The sequence below is a fragment of the Zophobas morio genome, unplaced genomic scaffold (genome assembly GCF_036711695.1).
Source record: "Zophobas morio isolate AGI-343-1 ecotype UQ-CSIRO unplaced genomic scaffold, CSIRO_AGI_Zmor_V1 ptg000022l, whole genome shotgun sequence".
Classification (NCBI taxonomy): Eukaryota; Metazoa; Arthropoda; class Insecta; order Coleoptera; family Tenebrionidae; genus Zophobas; species Zophobas morio.
Window position 1 is genome coordinate 3,609,066 of NW_026972127.1, and position 18,541 is coordinate 3,627,606.

The 18,541-nt window shown below is 30.9% G+C and overlaps 1 protein-coding gene across 1 annotated transcript in view; it reads left to right on the forward strand.

Moving 5' to 3' along the window:
- Dally (division abnormally delayed) overlaps window positions 1–18,541 on the forward strand; it is a 346,375-nt gene that overhangs the window by 305,048 nt on the left and 22,786 nt on the right. The window contains exon 4 of the mRNA XM_064062229.1: window positions 17,931–18,202. Within this exon, the coding sequence (XP_063918299.1) occupies window positions 17,931–18,202 (272 nt within the window). The remainder of the gene's footprint in view (window positions 1–17,930; window positions 18,203–18,541) is intronic.

Here is an 18,541-nt window from a genome sequence, read left to right on the forward strand (position 1 = left end):
TTGAAAGACAAAATCTCGGAACCCCTTTTGTTTTGTTTTTAAAGTAATTTGAAAAATTTCGGAGACCTCTTTGTTTTTGAAGTGGTTTGAAAGATTCTCGGAGACCCCTTGTGTGTGTCTGGGTTTTGAAGTAGTTTTTAAGCATGTTGGGGATCCCTTGTGTTGTTTTTGAAGAACATAATTTGAAAGACGCTCTTAGACCTCTTTCGTTGAAGTAGTTTGAAAGAATCTAAGGGACCGCGAATGCTTTGAAATCTTGCAAACGTTTTAAGGTTATATGAACTGGTGGTTTATGAATCCGCGTTTGACTATTTATTTTTGACACTGATACTTTTATCAAAAAATCAAAATTGTAGATATATAACAATTTCTCAATTTCCAATTATTCAATTTCTCGATTTTCAATTTCTTTAAATTTTCGATTTTTCATTTGTTTCATTTTTAAATTGTTTGACTTTTCAATTTTTAACCTTTATAAATTTTTGAATTTTTTCGATTTCTTGGTTTTTGAGTTTTTCAAATCTGCAATTTTTCGACTTCGATGCTTGGACTTTTCGATTTCACGATTTTTCAATCTACCGATGTTTCAGTTTCGAGATTTTTCAATTTTGCAATTCTTCAAATTTTCCTAATTTTTAATTTTTTCCATATTTCAGTTTTGGGATTTTTCAATACATATTTCGATTCCTCGATTTTTCGGCTTTTCCATTTTTCGATTTCTCGATTTTTTATTTTTTCGATTTCTCAATTTCTAAATTTTAGTTTTTTCAATTTTCCGATTTTTCAATTTTTTGATTTATCGAGATTTCGATGTTCCGATTGTTCAATTTCTCGATTTTTCGATTTTATATGTATCGATTTCCTTTTAATTTTCAATTTTTCAATTTTTACTTGTTCGATTTTCCGATCATTTGATGTTTCGTTTTTCGATGGTTCAGTTTTTCAAGTTGTGTTTTTCGATTTTTCGATTTCCCGATTTTTGAGTTTCAAATCTTCAATTTTTAGAATTTTCTGTTTTTCAATTTGTTAATTTTTCAATTTACCGATTTTTCAGCTTTGAGATTTTTCTGTTTTTCAAGTCTTCAAACTTTCGTAAATTTTTAATTTCTTCGATTTTTCGACTTTTTCATTTTTCGATTTCTCGTTTTTTTACTTTTTCGTTTTTGCAATTCTTCGGTTTAAAAATTTTAGTTTTTTCAATTTTCGGTTTGGGATTTTTCAATATGTTTTTCGGTTCTTCAGTTTTCGCTTACTCGATTTTCATTTTTTTTTATTCATTTTTAAATTGTTGAAGTTTTCAATTTTTGACGTTTATAAATTTTGGATTTTTCGATTTCTTGGTTTTTCGAGTTTTTCAAATCTTCAATTTTTCGACTTCGATCCTTCGACTTTTCGATTTCACGATTTTTCAATTTACCGATGTTTCAGTTTCGAGATTTTTCAATTTTGCAATTCTTCAAATTTTCCTAGATTTTTAATGTTTTCGATATTTCAGTTTTGGGGTTTTTCAGTACATATTTCGATTCTTCGATTTTTCGACTTTCCCATTTTTCGATTTCTCGATTTTTTACATTTTCGATATTTCAATTTCTAAATTTTAGTTTTTTCAATTTTTTGATATTTCAGGTTTGGAATTTTTCAATGTTTTTCGATTCTTCAGTTTTCGATTTTTCGATTTTTTAGTTTTTCGATTTTTCAATTTTTTCATTTATCGAGATTTCGATGTTCCGATTGTTCAATTTCTCGATTTTTCGGTTTTTATATGTATCGATTTCGATTTAATTTTAAATTTTTCAATTTGTTGATTTTTCAATTTACCGATGTTTCAGCTTCGAGATTTTTCTACTTTTCAAATCTTCAAATTTTAGTAATTTTTTAATTTTTTCGATATTTCAGTTTTGGGATTTTTCAATGCATATTTCGATTCTTCGATTTTTCGATTTCTCGATTTTTTACTTCTTCGTTTCTGCAATTTTTTGGTTTAAAAATTTTAGTTTTTTCAATTTTCTGTATTTCAGATTTGGGATTTTTCAACGTTTTTCGGTTCTTCAGTTTTCGATTTCTCGATTTTTCAATTTTTACGTTTTTAAATTATTTGACTTCTAAATTTTCGATTTCTCGATTTTTCAGTTTTTCGAATCTTCAATTGTTCGATTTTTCTACTTTGATCCTCCGACTATTCGATTTCACGATTTTTTACTTCTTTGTTTCTGCAATTTTTTGGTTTAAAAATTTTAGTTTTTTCAATTTTCTGTATTTCAGATTTGGGATTTTTCCACGTTTTTCGGTTCTTCAGTTTCCGATTTCTCGATTTTTCAATTTTTCCGTTTTTAAATTATTTGACTTTTCTAAATTTTCGATTTCTCGATTTTTCAGTTTTTCAAATCTTCAATTGTTCGATTTTTCTACTTTGATCCTCCGACTATTCGATTTCACGATTTTTCAAATTTTCTTAGATTTTAAATTTTTTTGATTTTTCCGTTTTGAGATTTTTCAGTAGGTACATATTTCGATTCTTCGATTTTTCGACTTTTCAATTCTTAAATATCTCGATTCTTTACTTTTTCAATTTTTCAATTTTTCGATTTTTCGACTTTCCGATTTTACGATCTCTGGATTTTTTAGTTCTTCCATTTCTCATTTTTTTTTTGTACATCGAGATTTCTCAGTTTTTCGATTTTTTCATGTATCGGTTTTGTTTTTATTTTAAATTTTTCAATTTTCACCTTTTCGATTTTGGGCAATTTCTATTTCTCAATTTTTTAATGTCTCAACTGTTCGATTTCTCGATTATTCGATGTTTCATATCTCGATGTTTCAGTTTTTCAAGTTGTGTTTTTCGATTTTTCGACATTACGGCTTTTCGATTTCCCAATTTTTCGTCATTTCACGTTCGGAATTTTTAAAATTTTTCGATTTTCGGATCTCGATTTTTCAATTTTTCAATTTTTTTTTAGGATTATTCGATTTCGACTTTTCAATTGTTTTTTGTTTGTGAAGTAATTTAAAAAAATCTTGGGAATCCTTTATCCTCTTTTTGAAGAACATAATTTGAAAGAGTCTCAGGGACCTCTTTCGTCGAAGTAGTTTGAAAGAACCTTGGGGACCCATTTTTTTTTTTTTTTGTTTTTTAAATAGTTTGAAATAATTTCAGGGACTCCTTTTGGTATGTTTTTGAAGTACTTAGTCTTAAAGAATCTATAGAAACCTTTCTCTTGTTTTTTAAGTAGTTTTAACGATCTCGGGGACCCTCTGTGTCTTGTTTTCGAAGTATTTTTAAAGAATCACTGGGACCCCTTTTGTTATGTTTTTGAAGTAGTTTTAAAGAATCTTGCGAAACTTTTCTCTTGTTTTTGAAGTACATAATTTGAAAGAATCTCGAGGACCCCTTTTGTCTTGTTTTTGAAGTAATTTGAAAGAATCTTGAAGTTTTTAAGACTACATCTTTATTTGAGACTGAATCAAAGCTATTTCATCTCAAGAAAAATTTTCACCAAAGTTCATAACAAATAATTCATATTAAAACTATCGAAGGTTTAATTCTTGTTGACATAACCTAACTTAGCTTTCTAAGTTCAGACGTTAAAATTAACACTGTATATGATGATGATGATGATGCTCGAATCGATTTTAAAAAGACCATCGAAGAACTATTTCTTTCGGGCGTTTAAGAAACGGTAGCAAACTAGACGCGAGAAAAGTGTCGACTTAAAGATTCAATTAATAAAATGGCGCCATTACTCTCGAGCTTTATAAATGTTCCCCATACACACGTTTCAATTCCTTGAGAAAAATCGCAATCCACTCAATAATTAAACAAATCAACGTTGTGGAAATCTGTCTTCTCTATTTGCTAAATAGTTTAGAATCTGTTTTCAAATGTAATATTTGAGGACTAGCTATAATAATTACAAGAGTAGAGTTTCTCTCACAAAAGAAGGAAAATCGTCCTCTAACTCAGTCCTTTCTGCCACTGAAGGCTACAAACAATATGTGCTTTTACGTTTTATATTTTCAATTTACGACTTTGTAGCCTACGGTGCATAAACACGGGGTCACATTCTTTGAAACGGATTATGGCCTCAATTCGTTGCACTCCCACAACCCAATTGTAGTAGAATATTGTTTGAGAGTTTTTGCACACCGACTTAATATTTCCACGATGTTTGTGTATTGTTCAAACAACCGGCGTATTGGGAAAAATAAAAAAATCCAATCGAGTAAATTTATTATTACTCGTGTATGTTCTTTAAATTGAATTCTATACTGGGTGTTTCGTGCGTCGCGTATTCTTGCTTAAACTTTGCCATTTTACGACCTCACCCACTGCAGTCAACCTCAGCGCCCATATAGTTATCATTCCATTTTAAGGCGTCTTCTCCCCATCGATTGCCCCGAACGTGTGTTTGCATGCCCTAAAAAATTCCACTCGAATTCCGCCCATTCTCTTGACCCTCTCCATCCTCCGGTGCGTTTCCGGCACGCAAGTCTGCAGTGTCACCGTTCCGGATTAACATCCTTTGACACTATTTAGTAAACATGTGATACGGATGAATTATGTATCGGCTCCGTGTTTTAACATGCCGACTCAGGTCGGGATTAAGTTACACCACGGAGATAGTTGAGCATAACTGTACCTGCGTTGTATAGTAAAATGCATAATGTATGAGTCCCTTTCGAGCTTATGGACTTTTATTAAGTTTAATTGGGTAAATGGCAACGGCAAACATGAAATGTGCCATCAAAGCCGGACCGGAAAATAATCGAAACTAATTACGGGAGAGTGTGTTGAATTATGAATTTCGTTTAATTGGGGGAGAGCGCTTTTTCGGCTGAGGAGTGCACGGGACAAGGATCCGATTGCGTGTTGTTGATAAATCGACGAACGAAATCAGGCAGGTTTCATCGGTACTAATTCAAAGGAATTGAACGGTTTTATGTGATTTTAATGGGTACTAGTCTGGAATGATGGGCTTTCGGAGTTATAAAAGCGATCGGGGGCTTAGATTGTCGTGATGTTACGCAGTTTTGTTATTTATTTGGAACGAATGTGGCTGGCTGACGGACACATGTGCATGGTTTTTGTGCGATGGGCTGTCGGTGAATTTTCGACTTGGAGCTTTGGGTGCGGCGTGGGAGGGTTGATGTTCTGTGTGTGGTTTTTTTAGCTCGGTTTCTTATTTCTTTGTGGAAGGAATGCCGGTTCGAAGTTTGGTTTCTCACGAGTGGCGTCGTTACATAGACAACCAGCAGTACGAGGGCGTTTTACTAGTTGCGTGTACATTTTTTGATTTTCAACGTCTGCCTTATTTTGACTTGTTAAATACTGTTTCGTTAGTTACAAAATATTGTAAACATAAATAAAATAGCTTCTTCGCTCTATGTAGTTATGTATCGTGTAAATTTATCTTTATTGTCCTAGAATTTTTACTCCCGAGCGAAGCTAAGAAAGTTTGTAATCGTTATAATCCGGTGACTGGCTACTTTCATTTTTCCCGACGTTTCATGACACGTAGAGTACGAGTATTCCATCTGAAAGGTCAGAATTATATAACATTTTACAATCTACTTTTGAAATTGTAAAATCGATTGCTTGTAAACGTTTTGACGTTATCGAAAGCATGGTAAATCGTTAATCAAAATTTAAACGTTATTTGAATGTTTAACATTAACATAACCTGAACTTGTTGTTTATGAATCCGTGTTGAATATTTATCCTAGACATCGAGAATTTTGGAAAAAAAAATAAAGTTGTAAATATATAACAATTTTTCAATTTAAAATTATTCAATTTCTTGATTTCCAATTATTCAATCTCTCCATTATCAAGTGTTCAATTTCTTTATTTTTCAAATTTACGAATTTCTCAATTGTCCGACATTTCAGTTTTACAGTTTTTTAAATTGTTTCAATTTTGACGTTTCTAAAGTTTCGATTTTTCAGGTTTTTATTTTTCTACTTCTCGATTTTTTACTTTTTCGATTTCTGGATCTTTCGTTTTTTCGATATCTCGGTTTTTCAATTTTCCGGTTTTTAAAATTTTTGATTTTTCAATTTTCTTCATTTTGACTTTGCGATTTATCGATTGTCCAATTTCTCGATTTTTGTATCTTTTTTTTAATTTTAAATTTTTCGATTTTGGACAATTTCAATTTTTCGACTTTTCGTCATTTCAGTTTTTAAATTTTTAATAGATTCTTCTTGATTTTCAGTTTTTCCATTCTTCAAGTTTTCGATTTTTAAAATTTTCCACTTTTCGATTTTTCAGATCGTACTTCATTTTTTCTAATTTTAATTTTTTTTATTTTTCATTTTATTGATTTTTTTATTTTTGGTTTTTAAATTTTACATTTTTCGACTTTTCATGTTTTTGATTTTACGATTTTTTCATTTGATTTCTTGACATTTCAGTTTTTCGATTTTTAAAATTTTTAGACTTCGATTTTAAATTCCTTGTGTTTCTGTTTTTTAATTCTTCAGTTTTTCGGTTTTTCAATTTGTGGATTTCCAATTCGAAGTTTTCAGTTTCTCGATTTTCAATGTTTCAATTTCTCGATTCTTCAGATTTACGATTTCCCAGTTTGTTCATTTTTCTGCTCCTCAATGTTTTGTTTTTTCAATTTTTAGCGTTTCTAAATTTTCGATTTCTCAATTTTTCGATATTTTAATTCTTCAAATTTTCGATTTCTCGAATTTCTCAATTTTCCGATATTACAGTTTTAATACAATTTTTTTCAATTTTCACGTTTCTTTATTTTTGATTTTTCAGGTTTTAATTTTCTCGATTTCTCGATCTTTTGTTTTTCCGATATCTCGGTTTTTCAATTTTCCGGTTTTTAAAATTTTTGATTTTTTGATTTTTCAATTTTCTTGATTTTGATTTCTTCGATTTTTTAGTGTTTCTCAAATTTTTGAGATTTTAGTACATATTTCGATTTTTCGATTGTCCAATTTCTCGATTTTTTGATTATCTTTTGTTTAATTTTAGAATTTCCAGTATTTAACTTTTTTATTTTTCGATTTTGGGCAATTTCAATTTTTCAGTTTTTCGATTTTCCGTCATTTCAGTTTTGAAATTTTTAATATTTCTTGATTTTTAGTTTTTCCATTCAATTTTTCAAATTTTTATTTTTTTTATTATTCACTTTATTGATTTTTGAATTTTGATTTTTAAGTTTTACATTTTTCGACTTCTCATGTTTATGATTTTACGATTTTTGATTTGATTTATTGACATCTCAATTTTTCGATTTTTTTTCAATTTGTGGATTTCCAGTTAATTATTCGAAGTTTTCAGTTTCTCGATTTTCAATGTTTCAATTTCTCGATATTTCAGATTTACGATTTCGCAGTTTTTTTCATTTTTCTGTTTCTCAATTTTTTGCTTTTTCAATTTTTAGCGTTTCTAAATTTTGGATTTCTCAATTTCTCGGTTTTTCAATTTTAAATTCTTCAATTTTTCGATAATTTAATTCAACAATTTTTCGAGTTTTCGACTTTTCAGTTTTTAATTTTTAGATTTCTCGATTGGAAAATTTTTCAATTCTTCAATTTTTCTTCGATTTTTCAATTTTTCGTTGCTTCACATTAGGGATTTTTCTATTTTTGAATTTTAGATTTTTCAATTTTTAGTTTAATATTTCAATTTTTTGATTTTTTTAATTTACTTCTTTTTTGATTTGATTTCTTGACATCGCGGTTTTTCGATTTTTCAATTTACCAATTCTTTTGAATAATGGATTTTTGTTTTCTCGATTTTTCAAATTTAAATATCTTTATTTTTGTTTTACGATTTTTTTATTCGATTTCTTGACATTTTGGTTTTCCTGTTTTTTAAGTTTTCGATTTTTCAAATTTCAGCTTCTCGATTTTTCAGGTTTTCGATTTCTCAATTTTTTCATTTTTCTGTTCCACAATTTTTCGATATTTCAGTTAAAAATTTTTTAAATTTTTCGACATTTCAATTTTTGGTTTTTCAATTTTTGACGTTCCTAAATGTTGGATTTCCCGATTTCTCAATTTCTCGATTTTTCAATTTTTCTGCGATTTTTCAATTTTTCAATGTGTTAGTGTTGGGATTTTTCGATGAATATTTTGATTCTTCAATTTTTCGAGTTTTCGATTTCTCAATTTTTCGACTTTTACATTTTATATTTTTCAGTTTTTAGTTCAATATTTCAATTTTTCAGTTTATTGATTTTCGAACGTTTTCATTTTAAATTTAACATTTTTCGACTTTTCAAGTTTTCGATTTTACGATTTTGTGATTTGATTTTTTGACATCTCGGTTTCTTGATTTTTCGATTTTTAAATTTTAGATTTTTCAATTTTTAGTGTAATATTTCACTTTCTCGATTTTTTTCATTTTTCAGTTTCTTGACTTTTGAACTTTTGAATTTTTTGATTTTTTTAGTTTACTTCTTTCGACTTTTCAAGTTTTCGATTTTACGATTTTTTTTATTTAATTTCTTGACATCTCGGTTTTTCGATTTTTTAAATTTTTAATTCTTCAGTTTTTCGATTTTATAATTTACCGATTTTTTTAAATAATGGATTTTGCGACTTTTCGATATTTCAATTTTTCGATTTTTAGATCTCAATATTCCTATATTTCAATTTTTCGAATTTTAAAATTCTTATTTTTGTATTACGATTTTTTTATTTCTTGACATTTTGGTTTTTCTGTTTTTAAAATTTTCGACTTTTTGATGTTTGGATTTTTCGAAATTCAGTTTCTCGATTTTTAATTTTCAATTTCTCGATTGTTCAGATTTTCGATATTTCAGTTTTTGGGTTTTTCAATTTTTCTGCAATTTTTCAATTTTTCAATATTTCAGTTTTGGGATTTTTCGATACATATTTATTTTGATCTTCAATATTTCGATTTTTCGATTTTTATACTTCAAATTTTTCGATTTTTGAATTTTTTGATTTTTAATTTAACATTTTTCGACTTTTCGAGTTTTGGATTTTACGATTTTTAGATTTCATTTTTTGGCATCTCGGGTTTTCGATTTTTCAGATTTTTAATTCTTCAGTTTTTCGATTTTGCAGTTTATCGATTTCCAATTATTAATTACATATTGAATTTCTCAACTTTCAGTTTCTCGATTTTCAATTTTCAATTTCCCGATTCTTCAGATTTTCGATTTCTCAATTTCATCATTTTTCTGTTTCACAATTTTTGGTTTTCTCGATTTGTCAATTTCTCAGTTTTTCAGTTTTTCAATATTTCAGTTTTGGGATTTTTCGATGTTTTGGTTCTTCAATTTTTCGATTTCTAAATTTTAGAATTTTCGATTTTTCAGTTTTTCGATTCTTCGATTTTTCAAATTTTCGATGTTTCAGTTTTGGGATTTTTTCATATTTTGTATCTTCAGATCTCTGATTTTTCGACTTCCTGATTTTTCAGTTTTTCGATTTTTCAATTTTAGATATTTAATTTTTCAGCTTAATTTTACAATTTTCGCGAATTTTTAATTTTTTGTATTTTGCACTTTATTGATTTTTTGGATTTTTTGTTTAATTCAATTTTATGTTTTTCGATTTTGGACAATTTTCGATTTTTCCGTTTTTTACTTCTTCAGTTTTTCGATTTTTCAATTTGTCGATTTTCAATTTTCATTTCTCAATTTTCATTTTCAATTTTTCAATTTCTCGAGATTTTCGTTATCTCTATTGTTTCATGTTTTTGTTTCTCAATTTTTCGATGTTTCCGTTTTAAAATTTTTAATTTTGACACTTTTTTAATATTTGAATTTTGACGTTTCTAAATTTTGGAGTTCTCAATTTCTCGGTTTTTCAGTTTTTCTTTTCTTCAATTTTTCTGCGATTTTTCAATGCTTTGATATTTCAGTTTTGGGATTTTTCGATATTTTGATTGTTCAGTTTTTCGATTTTTTAATGTTTCGATTTCTCAATTTTGAGTTTTTCGATGTATCTGTTTTTCAATTTTTAGAATTTTTAATTTTAAATTTTGCAGTTTTTGGTGTTTCAATTTCTCAATCTTTCGGTTTTTCATTTTGTCGGCTTTAGATTTTTCGGTTTTTCAACTTTCCGGTTTGTACAGTTTTTGATTTTTCTGTTTTTTAATTTTTTTGGTTTTTAAATTTTTAAATTTTTTAATTTTTGGATTTCTCCATTTATCGAGATTTCAATGTTTCGATTTCTTAATTGTTCAATTTCTCCATTTTCAATTTCTCAGTTTTGGTATATATTGATTTTTCAATTTTTAATTCTCGACTGTTCCAGTTCTCGGTTTCAGTTTTGGGATTTTTCAATATTTTGACTCTTCAATTTTTTTTTGATTCTTCAATTTTTCGATGTTCCGTTTCTCGACATTCGATTTCTTGACATCTTGGTTTTTCTGTTTTTAAAATTTTCAAAGTTTTCAATTTTTCAAATTTCGGATTTCAATTTTTTAGTATTTCAAATTTTCCATTTTCGATTTTTCGAAAAGCATTTTTCCCATTGGTTGTCTTTAAATATACATATTTCATATTGTCCGCACTTGTACCGACCGCGTCCCTTGGAATTTGTAGATTTGGTGGGCTGCACTTCAGGGGTAAGGGAAGTTCTCTCAAAATAACCTTCGACGAATTTTTTAAATATTGTAATTGCATGGCAACAGCATTCCAAGCATTGTTGGAAACACTGAGAAAATTATGTAACCAGATGTAATTTCATGTTATTACATTTAGCAAACAACCAGCTTAGTTTTTTTACGTGCTCTATATTAAATCTACATAAAACCTTCACGTAGAAAATCCCACCGTTGTGCCCTAAATCTGCGACCATTTGCTGCTTTTCCAGGAAACGTTCATACCGTGCCCTCAGGACGAAATCCTGCATCCAGCAACCCCGAACCCTGCATTTGCTCCAACTGCAATTTAATCATTTATGTGCACAATGCGACTCCGCAAACAATTATTTCAATAACACGAAATCGAATCCCGATAATAATTTGCGAATATTTACCGCGCCACTTTTAATTGATACAAGCTTTTGCAGTCCACTCTTCCACAAAATTTAATGAAATGATGAGGCCGCATATACATTCATTACCGGCGCTTTTCGGCCCGTTTTTCATCCATAAAGCGTTAATTTTTGTCATATGCGGATAAAAACCGCGTTCAGTCGGCTGCAGACCGAAAATAAATACAGGTGGAGTGGATTTGCGTCAGTTTCGTGTAAACCGAAGTTAGCTCTGTATTTGGGATAGTTCTGTTATTATTAACCCGGTAGCTTGTTCAACACATTTTCCGGGTCGTAATGAAATTGGACGGATACGTCATGCAGAGTTGGGAATGGTGGCGAGAAGGGAGAAAATTGGGGTGTGTGGGAAATTGCTTAAAAGTGAATAAGGGGTATTGCATGCACATACTTCACTGTTTATGGCATTATCAATGTGTTCGGGAGGCACGTTCCGCGGCGTTCTCCGCAGGGGTGTCTTTTCACACCGAATGGGGTAGTCGTGAAAGCGGGTTTAACGGAAGAGGAGCCGTAATGTAACTATGAATGGAAACTTTGCGAAGAGGCAAATATTAGAGATAAAGTTGGGAGTGGTGGGTGGTGCTCGCCGAACGTGCGACACAGTGAAATTATCATCCTTCACAGACCATCGATTTGATTAGATAACAAAAAACAAAAACATTTAAAATTTTAGCGCTTTTAGAAAGTCTAGACTAAAGGTCCCCTGGTGTCTCAATTCCCAATATGATATTACACTGTGCATAGTTGAAAATAATTTTTAAAACACCATAAAACCCTAGTCTTGACCTTTTTTTTTGGTATTAAGGGGGTTCTCTAGGGGAGACATAACAATTTTTTGTCTTTTTTCGATGGTGATATGATATTAAAGTAGATGTATATATTATTTAACAAACTGCAGCTTTCATGTTCTAACCCCTGAAAACAGTTCAATCAACCAAAAATGTGACAGAGAAATATCGTAATAAGGCACCATTGTCTTGCACCATTTGAGAATTTTGGTGTTTTGAGGATTTGGGGATTTTTCAAGTTTCCATATTAGGATTATCTGAAATTTTTACACCATAATCGCACTCAGGACAAAGTACGTACATTTTTTAGCGATATATTTTTTTTACGAAAACTGTCTAAAACAAATTTGTTTTATCGACGACCAGAATTTTTTTATTATTAAAATTTTGACGATTTTGGTGTTTTGAAGATTTTGATGTTTGGAGGATTTGAGAATTTAGGTGTTTAGAGGATTTGAGGATTTTGATGTTTTGAGAATTTGAAGATTTCGGTGTCTAGAGAATTTGAGGATTTTGACGATATGAGAATTTGAGAATTTTGACGTTTTGGGATTTTCCTGTTGTGAACTTTTGAAGAATTCAGGATTTCTGTCTTTTGAGGATTTGAGAGTTTTAATAATGTATTTATTGTCTAACAGAACATAATCCAAATTCCAAATCCCAAAAGACCATAATTTTGGTTTTTTGGGATTAGGGGATTTTGGTATTTGGAAGATATGAGGATTTTGGTGTTTTGAAGATTTAGGATTTTAATGTTTTGATGATTTGAGGATTATAATGTTTTAAGGATTTGACAATTTTGCTGTTTTGAAGATTTGAGGATTTCAGGATTTTGGTGTTTTGAGGATTTGAGATTTTTGGTATTTTGAGGATTCGAGGATTTTGGAGATTTAGGAACTTGATGATTTGAGAATTTCAGGAATTGGAGATTTTGAGAATGTGAGGATTTACTGATTGGAGCATTTGGAGGATTTCGAGGATTTGAGGATTTTAATATTTTGACGATTTGAGGATTATGATGTTTTAATGATTTGAGAATTTGGGTGTTTTGACGATTTGACGATTTTGATGTTTTGAGACATTGAGGATTTCGGTGTCTAGAGAGTTTGAGGATTTTACCGTTATGAGAATTTGAGAATTTTGGTGTTTTGAGGATTCGAGAATTTTGGAGATTTGGGGGTTTGATGATTTGAGGACTTCAGAAATTGAGAATTTGAGGATTTGCTGATTTGAGCATTTGGCGGATTTCGGGGATTTGAGGATTTTCGTGTTATGAAAGTTTGAGATGTTTTAACGATTTGATGATATGGATATTTTGAGGATTTGAGGATTTCAGTGTTTAGAGGATGAGGATTTTAACGTTTTGAGAATTTTAGAATTTTGGTGTTTTGAAGATTTGAGGATTTGAGAATTTTGGTCTTTTGAGGATTCGAGTCTTTTTGTGTTTTGAGGATTTGGGGATTTTGGTGTTTTGAAGATTCGAGAATTTTGGGGATTTGAGGATTTTCGTGTTATGAAAGTTTGAGGTGTTTTGACGATTTGAAGATTTTGATATTCTGAAGATTTGAGGATTTCGGTGTTTAGAGGATGTGAGGATTTTGACGTTTTGATAATTTTAGAATTTTGGTGTTTTGAGGATTTGAGTCTTTTGGTGTTTTGAGGATTTGGGGATTTTGGTGTTTTGAGGATTCGAGAATTTTGGAGATTGAGGATTTTAGAATTTTGGTGTTTTGAAGATTTGAGAATTTTGGTGTTTTGAAAATTCGAGAATTTTGGAGATTTGTGGCCTTGATGATTTGAGGACTTCAAGAAATGAAGATTTTGGTGATTTGAGAATTTCAAGAATTGAAGATTTTGAGAATTTGAGGATTTGCTGATTTGATAATTTCGAGGATTTCGTGGATTTGAGAATTTTCGTGTTTTGAAAATTTGAAGATTTTGGTGTTTTTGACGACTTGAGGATTTTAATGTTTTGACGATTTGAGGATTATGATATTTTAATGATTTGAGAATTTGGGTGTTTTGACGATTTGAAGATTTTGATGTTTTGAGATATTGAGAATTTCGATGTCTACAGAGTTTGAGGATTTTACCGTTATGAGAATTTGAGAATTTTGGTGTTTTGAGGATTCCAGAATTTTGGAAATTTGGGGGGGCTTGATGATTTGAGGACTTCAGAAATTAAAAATTTGAGGATTTGCTGATTTGAGCATTTGGCGGATTTCGGGGATTTGAGGATTTTCGTGTTATGAAAGTTTGAGGTGTTTTGACGATTTGAAGATTTTGATATTCTGAAGATTTGAGGATTTCGGTGTTTAGAGGATGTGAGGATTTTGACGTTTTGATAATTTTAGAATTTTGGTGTTTTGAGGATTTGAGTCTTTTGGTGTTTTGAGGATTTGGGGATTTTGGTGTTTTGAGGATTCGAGAATTTTGGAGATTGAGGATTTTAGAATTTTGGTGTTTTGAAGATTTGAGAATTTTGGTGTTTTGAAAATTCGAGAATTTTGGAGATTTGTGGCCTTGATGATTTGAGGACTTCAAGAAATGAAGATTTTGGTGATTTGCTGATTTGATCATTTCGAGGATTTCGTGGATTTGAGGATTTTCGTGTTTTGAAAATTTGAAGATTTTGGTGTTTTTGACGACTTGAGGATTTTAATGTTTTGACGATTTCAGGATTATGATGTTTTAATGATTTGAGAATTTAGGTGTTTTGACGATTTGAGGATTTTGATTTGAGATATTGAGAATTTCGGTGTCTTGAGAATTTCAGGATTTTACCGTTATGGGAATTTGAGAATTTTGGTATTTTGAGAATTTGAGAATTTTGATGTTTTGAGGATTGGAGGATTTTGGAGATTTGGCTTCATGATTTGAGGATTTCTGGAATTGAAGATTTTGAGAATTTGAGGATTTTCGTGTTTTGAAAATTTGAGGTGTTTTGACCATTGAAGATTTGAGGATTTCGGTGTTTAGAGGATAAGGATTTTTACGTTTTGAGAATTTTGGTCTTTTAAGGATTGGAGAATTTGAGTCTTTTGGTGTTTTGAGGATTTGGGGATTTTGGTGTTTTGAGGATTTGAGGATTTTGGTGTTTTAAGGTTTCGAGGATTTTGAAGATTTTGAGGATTTGCTGACTTGAACATTTCTAGGATTTCGAAGATTTGAGGATTTGAGGTTTTGGTATTTTGACGATTTGAGGATTTAACGTTTTGAAAATTTTACAAATTTGGTGTCTTGGGATTTGGGGATTTAGGTGTTTTGAAAATTTAAGGATTTGAGAATTTTGATTTTTTCAGGATTTGAGGTTGTTGGTGTTTTGAGGATTTGAGTCTTTTGGTGTTTTGATGATTTGGGGATTTTGTGTTTTGAGGATATACGATTTTGGTATTTTGAGGATTCGAGGGTTTTAGAGATTTGGGGGTTTGATGATTTGAGAATTTTAAGTATTAAAGAATTTGAAAATTTAAGGATTTACTGATTTGAGCATTTAGAGGAGTCCGTGGATTTGTGAATTATCGTATTCTGAAAATTTGAGAATTTTGGTGTTTTGAAGTTTTGGGGATATTGATGTTTTGAGGATTTGACGATTCTGGTGTTTTGACGATTTGAGGATCTTATTGTTTTGAGGATTTGAGGATTTTTCAGGTTTCCATGTCAGGATTATCTGAAATGTTTAAACCATAATTGTAGTTAGGACAAAGTACCTAAAGAATTTTTTTTATCATTAAAAGTTTGATTATTTTGGTGTTTTGAGAATTTGAGGATTTTAAGGTTTTGATAATTTGAGGGTTTTGATGTTTTGAGAGTTTAGGTGTTTTGACGATTTGAGGATGTTGACGCTTTGAGGATTTCGGTGTTTACAGAATTGAGAATTTTGGTGTTTGGCATATGGGAATTTTAGTGTTTTGAAGATTTAAGGATTTGAAGATTTCAGTGTTTTGAGGATTCGAGGATTTCGGAGATTTGGGGACTTGATGATTTGAGCATGTGGAGGATTTCGAGGATTTGATGATTTTGGTGTTTTGAAATTTGGAGGATTTGGGAATTTTGATGTTTTGAGGATTTGACGATTTCAGTGTTTTGGGGATTTGAGGATTTTTATGTGATGAGGATTTGTGAATTTTAGTATTTTGAGGATTTGAGGACGTTGGCATTTTGAGGATTTGAGAATTTTGGTGTTTTGAGGATTTGAGAATTTTAGTGTTTTGAGAATTTGGGCATTTTTCAAATCCGGATTAGATGAAATATTTAAACCATAATCGCAACCAGGACAAAGATACGTACATTTTTAAGCGACATAAGTATTTTTTATAAACACTGTCTAAAACAAGTTTATTTTATAGACGAACAAAATTTTTTTTGTTATTAAAATTTTGATGAACAATTTACCATGTTTCTGATTACCCTAAAACATTTATAATATTCCAGACCATTCGGTTTTGCAATTTCAAAATTAAGTCGTAAAATGTTGCTGTAGAGTTTTGATTTTTTTTTCGGAAAATCGGAATGTCAAGGATAAAAACTGAACACGAACTCATAAACCACAACTACAGGAGCATAAATATTGTTACTCAATTTTAATTTTTTCCCCAAAAATCTGGATGTCCAAAGTAAGAACTCAATACGGATTTATAAACCACAAATACAGGTGTATGTTATTCCGTTAAATTTAAATAAAATTTATTCGACACAATTTTGTGATGAGGTCATTAATTTTTTGGGAACGCATAATAAAGGTATACATTGTGATTAACCTTTTACCATGCTTACGATAACCTTAAAACGTCTTCAAGAATTCAGATCATTCGGTTTTGTACCTGACTACATATATGGAAAAAGAATTAATATGAAATCAATGGCGTTTCTAAACTTTGGATTTCCAGATTTCCCCGATTTTTCAATTTTTCGATTTTCAGTTTTGGAATTTTTCAATATTTTTTATCTTCAGTTTTTCGATTTTTCAATTTTTCGATTTTTAAATTTTAGATTTTTCAATGTTTCGGATTCTTGATTTTTCATCTTCTCAGTTTTAGAGTTTTTGGTTTTTCAATTTTTCGATTCTTAAAGTTTTTGATTTTTCGGATGTTCAATTTTTGAATTTTTCTATTTTTCAATTTTTTCATTTATAGATTTTTTTTAATTCAAAATTGTTCAGTTTTTAACTTTTCGATTTGTCAGTTTTGATATATGTATTTCGATTTTTCAACTTTTCTACTTCCTGACTTTTCGAGTTCTCGATTTCGGTTTTGTGATTTTTCGATATTTTGAAATTTTATACATTTTATTCCGAAGTTTCGTCCTGTCATTTTCAAATTGTCAATATTCGTCAGTTTTCTTCTATTGCTTACTGGATCAGGTTGGTTTCTTAATAAAAAAATTACTCTGCTGTTTAGTTTAAAATATTATTTCAAAAAGTTCTCCATAAAATAAAATTCTTTTAATTTTGGCAAGATGTTGTAAAACTATAGCAATTGCGACATCTGATATGTTATTGTTTGTGTCTTCGTTCGATACACTTTTTTTACGCGGGTAAAGAATGCCCGCACTTCTTCGAAGACAGAAACAGAACAAAAATTGGTCAAGTTTATAATTTTTGCACACTAGACATGAATATAAATTAGGAGCTCCCCTAGATTCCAATTGGAACTATAATTTTTTTCAGACAATGTATCTGGTATTTTTGAAATGCAACTCATATTTAAAATAGTATAAAACCAGAGCAGACGCACCCCTTTCAAGCAGCAGGTTTGCGCTACTCGATCCACTGTCTAGTTCAATCAACAAAGCGGCACTCAAGAACTGACAAAAAATCTCCGTTTAAAATCCCGCTTTCCTTCGCTACTAGCAGCTACTACAAACATAATGTTTTATGACAAGACGAACCAAACTCCCGAGTACACCCCTCGAAACATTAAACTCCGCTCCCGCCCCTCCCATCCAGGTAAACATTTGATTCCTCAAACCGAGCCCGAGATTATTTCCCAAATTAGTTCTTCCAAAGCCATTTCCTTCCATTTTTGTGAGCGACAGCTCCGTTTTCCAATTACGGAATAAAGCGAGACGTTGCCGAGATAAGTCCGCGGGTTGTCCTGTCGCAGGACGAATCGATTCGAGACGTGCTAACGCGGTCCGCTCTTGCCGCAGGTCCAGCGCCTCTGCGGCCGGCCCACCTTCACCAACAGGACGGCCGACCCCCTCATGATGGAGCTGCACATGCCGCCGCTGGCCACCGCCAAGCCGCGGGCCGCCGGACAGCGCATCTCGGGCTCCTCGCCGGAGACGCACCTCCTCCACTTCCTCACTTCCATTTCGAAGACGAGGGGGTTTTACGGTAATCTGGCGGATACTCTGTGCCAGGACGAGAGCTTCGCCGAGGCGAAGGATCAGCACTGCTGGAACGGAGAGAGGATTGCGGAGTAAGTTAGGGGGTGATGGATGGGGGGGTTAGTGATGCCTATTTGATTTTTCTACTATTTGGTATTAAATTAATTATAAGTTGCAAAATTTCGGCGGCGATAATTTAATTTAATTTAATTTAAAAAAAAAGATGAGTCAAGATTGCTTTTTCACTTTGACAGTCTTTAAAGTTAGCTCTAACTTTTTAAACGGATAAGAAATTATTTACCTTTGGTTATCTTGACGACAAATAAAATTTATGTTCAGCGCTGTTAAAGTCGTTATTCATTATGACAGCGGGAAAACAAAATTATTTATTAAATTATCTTATCTAATTACTCTTGAACTTTTTCCTCCTC